The sequence below is a fragment of the Castor canadensis genome, chromosome 8, assembly GCF_047511655.1.
Source record: "Castor canadensis chromosome 8, mCasCan1.hap1v2, whole genome shotgun sequence".
NCBI classification, from domain to species: Eukaryota; Metazoa; Chordata; class Mammalia; order Rodentia; family Castoridae; genus Castor; species Castor canadensis.
Window position 1 is genome coordinate 114,944,696 of NC_133393.1, and position 14,241 is coordinate 114,958,936.

A 14,241-nucleotide genomic window follows, 5' to 3' on the forward strand; every position below is an offset into this window, starting at 1 on the left:
CAGGGAAAAAGGAACCCTCTTACACTGTTGATGGGAATGTAAACTAGTATAACCACTCTGGAAAAAAATTTGGAGGCTATTTAAAAAGCTAAACATTGATCTACCATTTGATCCAGCAATACCAGTCTTGGGGATATACCCAAAAGACTGTGACACAGGTTACTCTAGAGGCACCTGCACACCCATGTTTATTGCAGCACTATTCACAATAGCCAAGTCATGGAAACAGCCAAGATGCTCCACCACTGACGAATGGATTAAGAAAATGTGGTATCTATACACAATGGAATTTTATGCAGCCATGAAGAAGAACGAAATGTTATCATTTGCTGGTAAATGGATGGAATTGGAGAACATCATTCTGAGTGAGGTTAGCCTGACCCAAAAGACCAAAAATCATATGTTCTCCCTCATATGTGGACATTAGATCAAGGGCAAACACAACAAGGGGATTGGACTTTGAGCACATGATAAAAGCGAGAGCACACAAGGGAGGGGTGAGGATAGGTAAGACACCTAAAAAATTAGTTAGCATTTGTTGCCCTTAACGCAGAGAAACTAAAGCAGATACCTTAAAAGCAACTGAGGCCAATAGGAAAAGGGGACCAGGAACTAAAGAAAAGGTGAGATCAAAAAGAATTAACCTAGAAGGTAACACACACACAGGAAATTAATGTGAGTCAACTCCCTGTATAGCTATCCTTATCTTAACCAGCAAAAACCCTTGTTCCTTCCTATTATTGCTTATACTCTCTCTTCAACAAAATTAGAGATAAGGGCAAAATAGTTTCTGCCGGGTATTGAGGGGATAGGGGGGAGAGGGAGTGGGCGGAGTGGTTGGTAAGGGAGGGGTTGGGGGCAGGGGGGAGAAATGACTCAAGCCTTGTATGCACATATGAATAATAAAACAATAAAAATAAATAAATAAAATTTTATCAGTGAAAACTACTATATACATACTGAACAGCCTTAAAATTAGTTATTTTAATATAAGAACGATTCATAGGGTTTAAGATGTCTGTGGTTGGAAGTTTTTTTTAAATAGTGTTAGAGATTTATTTCTCCCAAAATGTCTTCTAACACTTGGTTTAATTTCAATAAAGTAAAAAATGTCAAGAAATAAAGAATTTAGCCAAAGAAAATAGTGGTGAAAGGTTTGCACATGTTTTCTTTCTGATATTCCAGTAGTGAGTTTCAGTACTTCCTTAAGCCCTAGAGAGATTCATACGCTGAGGTCACATGTGTCACTCTCTTAATAATGCTGCCAAGTACAGAAGCATGAAGAGATACACCTTGTTGTGGTCTGCAGAGTATACATTGCTATTTTTGAACCACTTATTTTGCTCCGTATAATTTTTTCAAATTTATGTTATTTTGACATGTAAATCAAAATTATGAACTTAGAAACAATTCTATAAAGTTCTTTCTCTGTCTGGGAAGAAGTGAAGAACAGAATTTAGAAGAAGTGATTACAGTACATTCAACCACTAAATAATATATATTCAGAAGAAAATGCTTTGATTGTTTAATATACCAAAAAGAAATGTTTATAATACCATACATTCATGTTGTGACACAAAATATGCTTTTACATTTGGATAAAGGATTACTAAATTATCCCTTAGATATACATATGCATATACAATAATGCACTTTTTTTAATAATCTGAGAGACTATTTCCCCTCTTGTATTTATTGTTTCTATCTAAATAATATTTCTATTCAGGTAATAAATGTTGTAGATAAAAACAGAATAAAACTATAATTATATTTGTGAACAAACAGCAATACATAACTCAGGACACAAGTTTGTTTAAATAACCTTTGTAAGGGTAAACTTCAACCATTCTAAATATTAATGCTACAGAAAATATCTATAATCACACTTCTTGGAAAATTTCTCTTGTGTTTGCTATAATTTCTTTACTTTTTTCATATGTTTAAAGCAAGTTGAACAATTTTAGTCTCATAGACTTTGAACCCAATTTCAAAGCATCAGCTTGAGAGTGGTGGCAATTACATTCTTAGAGTTATAAAACTCTGAAAGGACAGGACACTTGGTTACTATATAGACACTCTCATACAGTTTGATGCAGGTGTAACTTTCCTATTGAGGCTAATAAAAATGACTTCTAAAATATATTCAAGGTAAATCAAAAGGCATATCTTTTAAACTTATAGACATGTAAGCATGCATACATGCACACAGCCCACACATATGCCTACATCCACCTTTCTGAATATTTCTCTTCCCAGACTCAATTTTTTTTGAGAAGAAAAATAATCCTAAAAAAGCATATTCCAGGGTTTGACCATACTTCTCATAAACTTCTCTCTTCTATAAAATGCTCAGTGTTGATGTACACAGTATTAACAACTAAACTCCCCACGGAGTACGTAAGATGTTAACAAAATCTTCATCCCCTACTACTCCTATACTTAGGCCTTCATAGTAATCTTCAAATTCACCATATGACACTTCATCAGATTTGCTGCAGGCACCTTTTAATGTTTCTAGAAAAGATGATTTGATTTCTTCCTCCGTGGAATGACCTGTAAAAATAGTACTGACTATAAAATCGTTTCTATAAAAGTTCAGTAAAATGACTGATGATGATAAAGGAATGCTTATTCATGTTAGGAAATCCTTTCAATGATTTAAAACATTATGTCAAACTACCCTCCAATTTATTTACACATGAATTAGAATTAATTCATCTCATAATTTGCCTCTCATCCCCACCCCTTGCTTCCTCTTACATTGACCTATTCCCAGGGCCTTAGCTAGAACACTGAAGGAAAATATTCATAATCTTTTGATAAGAAAAGAGGGATTCAAAACTGAAAAGAAACTATAGAAGGTGGCCAAATATTCAAAAGATAATAAATAAAGGCACATTAAAAACACAAAAAGGGGTAAAAAAAAAATCATTGTGAGTTTAAAACATTTTAAAGTGAGGCTGCAATTTAAATAACAGACCTGAATGCAAACAATGACTTCTCTAACAAGGTGGAGAAAATTGGGGTAAGAGCTAGAGCTTTTTCACAAACCCAATGGCCTCTAGGAGGCTTAGCAATAAAGTATGTAAAGTACATTTCAAAGTAAGGAATGGAATCTGTTTGGAATATCAAAAAGGTGGCTGTCTTAAAAACAGAGAAGATAGTGACTGTTACGAAATAGGTTAAGTGAAAAATGACTGGGCATTATGCCATGGCTAAAAATTAATCAACATCTCATCTACGTAAAAATACAAGTTTTGGCAGGAGAAATTTTCCTCTCTATTTTCCGTCCATATTATTTATTTATTTATTTATTTATTTATTTATTTTGGAAGTACAAGGATTTAGACTCAGGGTCTTGCACTTGTTCTCTACCACTTACACCATGCCCCCCCAATCACTTTTTGCTTTAGCTAGTTATCACATAGGGTCTCATGTTTGTGCCTGGGCTAGCCTGGTCCACCATCCTCCTGTTTATGCTTCTCACATAGCTAGGGTGACAGGAGTGTGCCACCATACCCGGCTTTTATTGGTTGAGATGGGGTCTCATGAACTTTGGGCCCTGACTGGCCTCAAACCATGATTCTCCCAATCTCCACTTCCTGAGTAGCTAGGATTATAGGCATGAGCCACCATCCATACTTTTCAACAGATAAACTTTATTGTGATTTTTCTAAGAAAACATTTCTTACTTAAATTTATATTTCAAATAGCTAAGAATTTTATATCTTCTTAAAACTTCTCACCTAGAACCAAGTGATGTCTCTGCCTATAATCCCAGCTACATGGAGGCAGAGATGGGATGATTATGGTTTAAGGCCATCCCAAGCAAAAAAGTCAGTGAGACCCTCTCAGAAAACAAGCTGGGCATGGTTGTGTATGACTATAATCCTAGCTGACTGGGAAGCAGAGGTAAGAGGATTGGGGTCCGAGGCACACCCCAGACAAAAAGCAGAAAACCCTATCTGAAAAATAAATTAAAGCAAAAAGGGCTGGGGCTGGGGATCAGTGCTAACCCAACTACCAAAACCCAACTACCAAACTACCCAACTACCCAACTACCAAACCCAACTACCAAAAAAACAAACAACAAACAAAAACCCACTGGTCACCTAGGAAATGCCTACCTTTAAGCATCTGTAACAGAATTTTCCTTTGCTACTCTTAGAAACCAGAAAGTATTTACAACAAATGTCAGATTGTAACACCATTACACAGAAACATGTTTGGGATATACCATTTCTATTAAACCTTAAAATACATTTTTCTAATAAATCACTTAAGTAAAGTAGAAAGAGACTATTTTCTATAGTTATAATTAAATTGTATGTGATTTTAAAGCCTTTTCTTGAAATTAATTATAACTGGTAAGCAACTTTTATCCCAAACATGAGATAAAATCTATATCCAAATAGATTATAATTTGTAATGGTAGATAACAACAGTTTTCTTTTTGGATTTCCGAAAGTGACAGATGGTTACTCAACAATAAAAGCAAAACCCCTTTGGTCCACAATTCTGTGGCACAAATAGAGCTAAGGCTACTTAGGTAAGACTATTAGACCAGAGGAGACAAAAGGAAGAGGTAAACGAGGTTGAAACCACTTAATTTTGAAATGAGTAAACTATTTTGTTCTAATATTACTATGATTAATTAAAGAGTGTTTCGAGGGTGAAAATACACTAATATCTATTAACTAACACTAAAAATTCTGTTACAGTCACTGTAGTTCATTTAAAGTCATTGATAAGCAGATGAAATTATTTTGACCTAACATAGATTAGACAATTAGAATTAGAAATTTGGAAGCCAAGGATGATCAGCTTTAATCTTCAAACCCCAGTTCTATTGGTTTTTTTTCACTTCCCAATTAAAAGTAAAATAAGTAAATAAATACATACGAAAGTTAATGATGAACTGAGCACAGTGGCTCACATCTATAATCCTAGCCACTTGAAAGCTAAGATCGGGAGGATTTCAGTTCAAGACCACCCAGGCAAATAGTTCAAGAGACCCCATCTCCAAAATACACAGAGCAAAATGGACAGGAGTTATGGCTTAAGTGTAGAGCACCTGTTTTGCAAGCGCAAAGCCCTGAGTTCAGAGCCTGGATCCACCAAAAAAGAAAAAAAAAAAACAGATGATAAGAAACCCAAGTTTCTGGTTAAACAAGAATTGTGTGTTTCCTCCTTTCAAAGCTTCCAGCAATGCTTTAAATTAGACGTTACTTAGAAGTGAAATGCATTTTAACTCATAATAATTACCTGAAATTACTTGAGGATGCTTCTTCGCACAATAACATTTTCTTACGTCTATCATAGGCACAATGCCAGTTTTGTTGAAATCCAGTTTCATAAAGGCCTAAATAAAGAGAGAAATGTTTTGGGGTTCTGTTTTGTTTTGTTTTTTGATGAAACCATTAGATATGAGAACCTAACTTTCTATTTTACAGTAGCTTATTTCTGAGCTAGAAACAAGACAGTTTGAAAGAAGTAAACTGGTATGTGAAAGAAGCATCTTTAATATAGGGGAAAAGATACCAAAGTAAGATATCAGGAAACCTGCACTCAAGCCTTCAGTTCTGCCTTCTAGCATCCTGATCTTGAGAAAGTCATCAAACCTCTGTTGCCCTGGCTTTCTTCCTCTGTGAATTGAAGAGCTGAGTAAAAGACCTCTTGGGTGACTTCTAGCTCCCAAATTCACATGAAACTGATAAATGACCACAACAAATTGCTAAGAAGACCACTTCAATTCAAAAAGTGAACTTACAAATACTCCATCACTAAAATCAATGAAAAAGTGACGTGCTTATTCCTTTTGAAAGGCTACTTGTTTTATTGCTCTTCTAATTCAATACAACTCTGAGTATCATAAAACATTTCAATTGGAAAAGGGTTGGTACATAGAAACACCAAGCAAGCCAAAGCAACATCTCTCATTTGCAGGAATAGTCAAAACCAGAACCAAGTTGGTTTATTCACAATATTGAGTTTGCAGGAACCTGTTGTAGATCGAGTTGTGACCCCCGCCCCTAATTCATATGTTGAACCACAATACCTCATGTCTCAGAATATGACTGCATTTGGAGACAGGTATTTAAGGTGGTAATTCAGTTACAATCTAGGTCCAGTCCAGTATAACCAGTGTTCTCATAAAAAGGGAATAGGGGATGAACAACACAGACAGAGGACAACCATGTAAGGACACAGTGAAAACACAACCCACCTGCAGGCCAAGAAGAGGGCCTGCAAAGGAAACTAAACCTGCTGGCCCTTTGTGGACTTCTGGAAAAAGTAGTTATTGTTTCATAGGCCAGTCTGTGCTATTTTGTTAAGGTAGCCCTTAGCAAGCTAATAAAGTACTTTATAATTCCTTTTTTTTTGTCCTTTATTCTCAGAGCCAAGATATATGAACAAGACAGCTATCCAATTATTACTCCTCATACTCAAACCTTACTATGACATGTAAAATACAAATAAGTGCAAATTTATAAATACTATGTGGTGAAATTATTTAAGGTATTTTATTATGTCTCTTGGTCAGGAAAGATAGAGATTTTAATTTTTCCATTTGATATTTATGCCTGATATAAACTGTTTTATACCACTCTATATAGAATAGCTGCTTTCAATATTAGATGAACATGTACATATTATATTGTACGTATATGTACAATATGTATATAACATATACAAAAGAAAAACATTACATTGCTCAAAATTATACTCTAAAAATGACCACCAGAACTGAAGTAATATGTAGTTTCCTATAAAAATCAGGGTCCCTGTTTAAATTCCAATTTAGTATGATCTTATAATCTTCATTTTGACATTCAGCATGCACATTCTAAAAAAAAACCACAAAAACATTTTAAATCATCATCTTAAAATAACACATACTGAGCAAGGACACTGGGCAGTCACAATGGTAAGAATTTTACATGTATTATCTTATTCAACCTTTCTTTTAACTCTATGAGATAGAAAACTGGGGCTTGGGAAAATTTCATAACACACAGAGTAATGCATTTTAGTAATTTATAGAAGTAACAATTTATAGAGCTAGTAATTTTGGACAAAATTTTACTTTTCCTCTTACATTTTTCTAAATCTTATGCATATGTTATTTTGCCTAATTCTAGGTAGATTTAAATGTATATGTGCTTGTGTTTTACTAAGCCCAATGTGAATTACAGGTAAAGTGATATTACAGATTTTAAATAAGTCATTAAAGTTTTTAAATAATGAACTTACCAATCTAGTGAAAATAATAATTTAAAAGATTACTTAAGAATTACCTTTCGAACGAATGATTTCCTGTATTCATTCATTTCACCAATTGTGGCACGTTTGAATTCTCCATAATCAACCTTGCCCTTGCCATTGCTAATGTCATTCAGAATTAGCCATAAAGACTCAAAATCCTAGAAATATTCAGAGTTCATTGTTACATCTTTGAGTTACATGTAGTCAGTCACAATAAAATCATCATAGTCATATTTCATTATATTCTCTGTAGTCCTAGACAAGGTAGGTCACTCAATAAGAAAATTCAAAAAGTTACATATAAATCCCATCAAACAACTATGAGAAAGTATATAAAGAGACACAGAAATGAACAATGATGTAAAGTGAAGAATTATTTAAGAGTGTCAATAACTTACAAACTTTTCTTTTTTCATTGTTATTTTTATTGACAAATAATAGTTGTATATATTTATAGAGTACAATATGATATCTCAATTTATGTATACAATGCTGAATGATCAACTCATGCAAAGTAACATATTCATCATCTCAAATATTTGTCATTTTTTGCTATAAAAATATTTTAAATCCTCTCTTAGCTATTTTGAAATACACATTATTATTATTGCCCCTATTGGCCACGCTGTGATCACTAGAACTCATCCCTTCTAACTGAAACTGCACACTTTGACCAACATCTTCGCTTGCTCTCTCTGCACCCCACACATGTTCTGGTGACAAATTTATCCTTTTAAGTTCAATTCCCTATACAAAATAATATGGTTATCACATACTTGATTTTGAACATTTCATTACTTTTAATGTATTATACCTGTGAAAATTCAAAAGTCAATTCAGGTTCTGAAACGCATCTGAAAGTGTTGTGACCACTAATTGTATTTCTGCAAATCTTCATGCTTGAATGTATAGATGATTCAAGTGACTCTAATAGTTTCTGTAATTTACATTGAAAGGCATAATTCTGAGTAAACACATTACATCAGTTTGCTCACTGTGCCATTACCATGTACTTCTTCGGCAAATGCACTATTTAATAGAATGTTTTATTCACAGTGTTCTCGACAACAAAGAAATTATAGCATGCATTTTCTTAAACTCAGATAACTGTATTTCCAATCAAGCTTTAAATGAGAATGTAAATAAAACACCTAACAAGGTGCCTGGGAAATAAGTACTCAAAGATATTCTCTTCCACTTCCTCTAATTTTTCTCAAATAAAACTTTTATTAGGAAAACTAAATCTCAAGATGTCCTGTCTTCTCTCAATTCTCAACATTCCATACATTTTTGCCTGTCATAATGCCCTGTACAGTACAGAGATTCAAGTATCTGTGCAGTTGTATTAAAAATGAGCTTGATCTTCAAAATCATGAGTAATATGGACAGAAGGCAGATTTGCTCACCCTACTCAAGGAACACTAGAATTAAAAGATACTTGAGGTAAAACTTAAAAGAAGTTGTTTTCAAGAATTAAGAAATTAATATAAGTGGCAACAAATTTATATAGGTTTTTCTAAAGAATAGAAAATACTTCAGTTGAAAAAAGCTGAGGTAAATCCACTGATGCAGTATTTCTGTATAAGTTAGTCTTTTTAGTGTGCATATCACTTTTAAAAATTTCAAACCAGGGAAAGTGGCTATGCATTCCCTCAAACACTTCCTAGTTCCACAATTACACCCAGGTTGGTGATTCTTATATCTCAAAACCCTTGCATATGCTACTATTATATGAGCAATTTCCAATGATATGAGTGGAAATGAAGCAGTAAAATTATTTAAAATATGTGTGAGGAATTGGAGATGTAGAACACTACATTGCAGTGCTAGAACACTAGCCTAGAATGCATGAGGTCCCAGGCTTGATTCTCAGCCCACAAAATAATTAATTAATTTAATGTAATTCAATAATAAAATAAAATAATTTAATTCAATAATAAAATAATAAAGTTCATATTCTTATATGTTATCCCTATGTTAGAAGTCATGTATGATTATTATAGTTTAATTTATAAATCTAATCATAAACATTTAGTAATCACTCCAAAAGGAGTTACTATGGTGATGAAGAAAACGAAAAGGTGGAGCCGGATTATTGGGGCTCTACGTCTCTATCAGCTATTGATTACTTGTATAATTGTCAAAAAAGACATCAAAGCTTACTAATTCCCTATCACTGTTTTACTTTTTTAATATATGAAAGGAAGAGGTAAAGATGGATGATCTCTAGTGTGTACCGCTAAGTGGCCCAGAAACTTAAACATCATTAAACAGGAAAAAGGCAGGTATGCCACAACAGTGATGAGAAAAATCATGTTGGCACACAGCTTTACAGTTGGTAAGGCATAATCCCTTACAGTTTTCTCATTTGAGATTCCAAACCACTCTGACAATGGCAGTTATCTCAGAATTACTCTGCCAGAGCCTGTCAATCAGAAAAATTAAAAAGTCTTATCCTAGACCATGTAGTTAAAAGCAGTAAGGTGACAATGTGAGCCTAAGTTTCACAAGTACAACTTTCAGTGTCCTTTCCACAAAATCTACGTCTTGTAATAAGACCATTTGAAGCAAAAGGGAACAGTGCAAAAGAATCCTTCATCTGAAATCATTGATGTGAATCAAATTCATGCACTGTTAGAATCCAATCCAAACTTTTCAGAATGCATGCCCTGTCAAGACTTCAATGTACCATACTTACCTCCCATTTTTCCTTGTTTCCTTCCTTCCACACATCTACCCGCTCAAATGAATGCATTTTCTGTTTATTTTGCACTTGCTGTATGTCAGGGTTTATTTGAAGTGCTACAGAAAGAGCAGGAAAACAGAAGCACCCTGGTCCCTACCCTGACAGGACTTGATGTTTTCCTTGCAGAGGTAACAGTACATGGGAAGATGAACCCCTCGCAGACTGGAGAAGAGTCCTCTGCATGTGCTCCTCCTTTTCATGGATATCCATTGTCTGATCCACTCTCTTCCCCCTTCCCCCTTCCTTGTCTTCTTAATTCCTCCTCCTCTTTTAAAATTCAACCTGGATGTATCCTCTTGGAATCTTTCCATAGTCTTCCCATTCCTTCCTCACTGGGTTTGGAATTAGGTATCATCTCATACTTTCAAAAAAACATTCTCGATTTGACACATTCTTTTATAATCATGAGTAGAAGGTGTATCTTTTCAGAACTAGCACAATGCCTGGCTATTAGGCTATTAATCTCTTAACTAAAGATGAAAGGATGAATGTTGAAATTTTAAAAATCAACATGACCTGTTGCCTGATGGCCTAACACTGATAATCAAGTGTAAGGACAGAGGCAAATAAGCTACTAAAATTTCAGTAGAAAAGTGACTAATGCCACTGAAGAATAACATATTATTTGCTACAGAAAATTTTCTGTGCTACATACCTTTTCAGACACTGTTAAGTGAAATACTTTTATAGCTTGTTGAAAATCTGCCTTGTCTAAAAGTCCATTTCCTTCCTTGTCCAATTGCTGAAAGTATTTTCCCAATCCAGTCAAAATACGAACACCTCTTTTATGTAGGTTTTCTCTCAGCACATCTGTTTAACAAAAAGAGAGATGGAAACCAATTGTTTCTATGCACAAAGGCACCAAACTGCAGTTGTCTCTCTTATAAGAAAATAAAGGTTGACATAATGGAAATAAGGGATGTGATCATACAACTGAATCATGTGTATGATAACAAAAGACTCTGGAAAATAGAATGTTTTCAATAAAGGGATTATATGCACTATCACATGTAAATAGATCAGAACTATAGCACCACTGTGTGGTGAAAGTGTTAAATCTTAAATACTGAAAACTATTTCTCTTCATTAGCAAGAAAATAACCTAAATGTTACAAATAAAATCTTAGTTCCTATTATCTAGACTTCTTTATCTAACCATTACCACCTCTTTTAATGTTTTTCCTTTTCCTTGGTTGTTCCTAACTGAATTACAAAATTGATGTCAGGCAAATTACTCAAAAAAATATCAGTTCAGAAATTTTTAGATAGCTTGAAATCTTGAAATTGCAATGTTTATGTGAGAAAGCATCAATGTTTCCAAGTACCATCCTATACTTAGATATTTAAAGTAACCCTTCCTTTCATAAATTCAAGAGGTTATATAGCCTCTAGATTGTCCTTACACTCAATTATTTCACTTGATGCAGTTTGTACCATATTAATTTAAGAAAATATTGCCAACTTTAATGATGCAGCTATTACATTTAATGCATTAGACAAAAGAACAAATGTCATTAGATTCAATAGTGACAAAAGTTGTACTGACCACAATAGAATTTAAAAAAAAACTACAAACAATGGCATCAAGAATGTTTGAGTATGGGCTGGGGAAGTGCCTGTCTAACAAGCAGGAGGTCCTAAATTCAATCCCCAGTACTAAAAGACAAAAAAAAAGTGTAGTGGGGGACAAATTTATAGATTTTTGTTCAAATACCAATCTCAGACATCCATCAAATCTGTTTGTTTCTTTCTTTCTGTGAATGCCCTATCTTTAAATAATATCTCAGGATTCATCAAAATTCAAAAAGTATATTTGATTTCTGTCATTATTTGTTTAACACTATCCTACTTTCTAGACTATGAGATCCATAAAGGAATTATTTATTAGAGCCTAATATGCCGCACTGGTTATAAGACTGGACTCTTATAACCAAAATTTGTAAAATGTTTCAGTTTACAAAGCCTACATACATCTCACTTATTATCTCTAACAACTTTGGAAAGTTAGTAAGAGAGGTATTATTATCCTGCATTGTAGAGATGAAGAAAGAGGTGTGGGGGTTACACAGGCATATGTCTACTCATTGGAAGAGTCCAAACATGATCTGGAGACATTCCAGTCCTGCACTTTTTATTTTATGCTAGCCCACTACACACCTCTTCAGAACACCATCTAGTGCATAAGACAAGAGTATGACAAAAATAAATTGTGCATTTTATTTAGTTTATGAGTAAACCCATGTTATCTAGTATGTTCTAAAATTCTTAAGTTCATAAGTCACATAACACTACTAACTTAGGAGAAATTCTAAAAATATCCTAACAAATAAATATATGTGTATATTAACATTTTAAAAAATAAACACATAGGAACTATAAATCCAGAGGTCTAAAACTTAGAAGTATCTCAAAAATACTTTACATAAACACAACGAAAATGGTTGAAAATTCAAACTATTACTTGAGAAGAGAGTAAAAGCACATCACATACCTTGAATAGCCTTGAAGACCCGTCTGTCGTTGGCTTCTTGACAGATTATATCTTCCTCATGTTCCACAGAAGCAGGCCTGTAATCGTCACGTTCTCAGTGATAGATAAATATATATATTCTTTTCTACAATCTTTTTTTGGCAGCACTGGGATTTGAACTGAGGACCTAATGCTTGCTAGGCAGGTGCCCTTTATGGCTTGAGCCAATCTGCCAGCCCTTCTATGCTGCAATTTTGAGTACAGAAACTCAAGCTTTTCCCTGCCCTAGACTCAAAGCAACCCTTAGAGGTGGAAGAGTGCTAGGGTGTAAGCGAGTCCCATCTTTGCCTGCTATTCTGATTCCCAGGATTAGGAGCCCAAAATCCTTAAATGTTCCAGGATCTATGTGTGGACATATTCATGTTTATACCTGTCTCAGTGTTTGTTTAAATATTTAATGGAGACTATTAAATTTAAATGCAGTTTTGCCTTGTAAAATATAAACTGTAAAACCATTGATTTTTAAAAGCCCTCCCAAATGCAATCATTTTAGAAATACAAAAATTTTCTTATGGCCCATATGTAGGATATGATTCCTAATGTATCATATTACCAATGTGTAGAACTTGTTATAATATTTTACTAATAGCTCATCTTTTAAAACTTATTAATTTGAAGAGCTGGGTGTGTGCTTCACACCTGTAATCCTAGCTATGCAGGAAGTAAACATGGGAAGATCAAGGTTAAAGGCCAACCCAGCAAAAATTTGTGAGACCCTATGTCAAAAAACAACAATGGGCCAGCTAGGGAGGAAGTGGAAGTGGGTGGATCACGATTTGAGGTGGTTCCAAACAACAACAAAAAAGCACAAGACCCTGTCTGAGAAATAACTCAAGCAATAAGGCCGGAAGCATGACTCAAGTGATAGACTGCCTGCCTAGTGAGCACAGGTCCTGAGTTCAAACCACAGTACTATCAAGAAAAAAAAAGACATTATTTAGCAGCATTTGGTAAAATAAAAATATTATGGCAATGGAAAATTGGTAACATAAAATGGGACATTTAAAATTTTTTAATTGATTGTAATTGTCTCCACATTTGTAATGTATTTAAGACAACATAAAAAGTATACATACATGCTATGTTCTTTAAAATAGGAACCTTAATGAAAGTCTAAATGCTTTATGATAGAAGCTCATTTTAAGATAATAAAAAATAGCATTTTCACAATGTCAAGTGCATATTTTACTTACTTCAGAGAATCCAAAGCTATTTGGTCAATATTTGTGATTCGAAGCCTAAGTAATATATTTTCTTTCATGCTTTTGGGAAGACTGGGATGATTAGCGCTCAAAAATGTCAAGGTTGCACCCTAAAGAAACAAACAAGTGAATTATTTAAAGCTAGAAAGTATACAGAAGTAAAATACAATAAGCACTGATTTAAAATACTCGCTTTTGATCATATTTGTCAAAGGCATATTTAAATACTGGCAAAAAAAGTTTATTTTGAAAATATTTAGAAACAGCACAGGTCCCACTAATAGTACAAAAATAAAAATAAAGGAACTTATCTCCCAATTGACCAATTAGAACAATCTTCTTCTTGATAAGTCATGTGAACAAAAAAGCCAGCAATACACAAAACTCAGATTTTTTAATAATAATCAGAAAAAAATGCACAAATTAGTTCCACTGAATGCATGACATCATAAACACAGAAATAGAGCTATTGTTCCCAAAAAGATGCACTGTAAATT

The 14,241-nt window shown here is 33.9% G+C and overlaps 1 protein-coding gene across 10 annotated transcripts in view; it reads right to left on the reverse strand.

Annotated features, from left to right (window-relative positions):
- Nucleotides 1-1,512: 1,512 nt before the first annotated feature.
- Caps2 (calcyphosine 2) overlaps nt 1,513-14,241 on the reverse strand; it is a 55,313-nt gene continuing 42,584 nt past the window's right edge. For all 10 annotated transcript variants that reach the window (XM_020152038.2, XM_074083953.1, XM_074083951.1 and 7 more), the window contains 6 exons: nt 13,736-13,854; nt 12,504-12,580; nt 10,668-10,822; nt 7,299-7,424; nt 5,266-5,362; nt 1,513-2,553 (listed from right to left, as the gene is read on the reverse strand). In XM_020152038.2, coding sequence (XP_020007627.1) covers nt 2,378-2,553; nt 5,266-5,362; nt 7,299-7,424; nt 10,668-10,822; nt 12,504-12,580; nt 13,736-13,854 — 750 coding nt within the window. In that variant the 3' untranslated portion in view covers nt 1,513-2,377. The remainder of the gene's footprint in view (nt 2,554-5,265; nt 5,363-7,298; nt 7,425-10,667; nt 10,823-12,503; nt 12,581-13,735; nt 13,855-14,241) is intronic.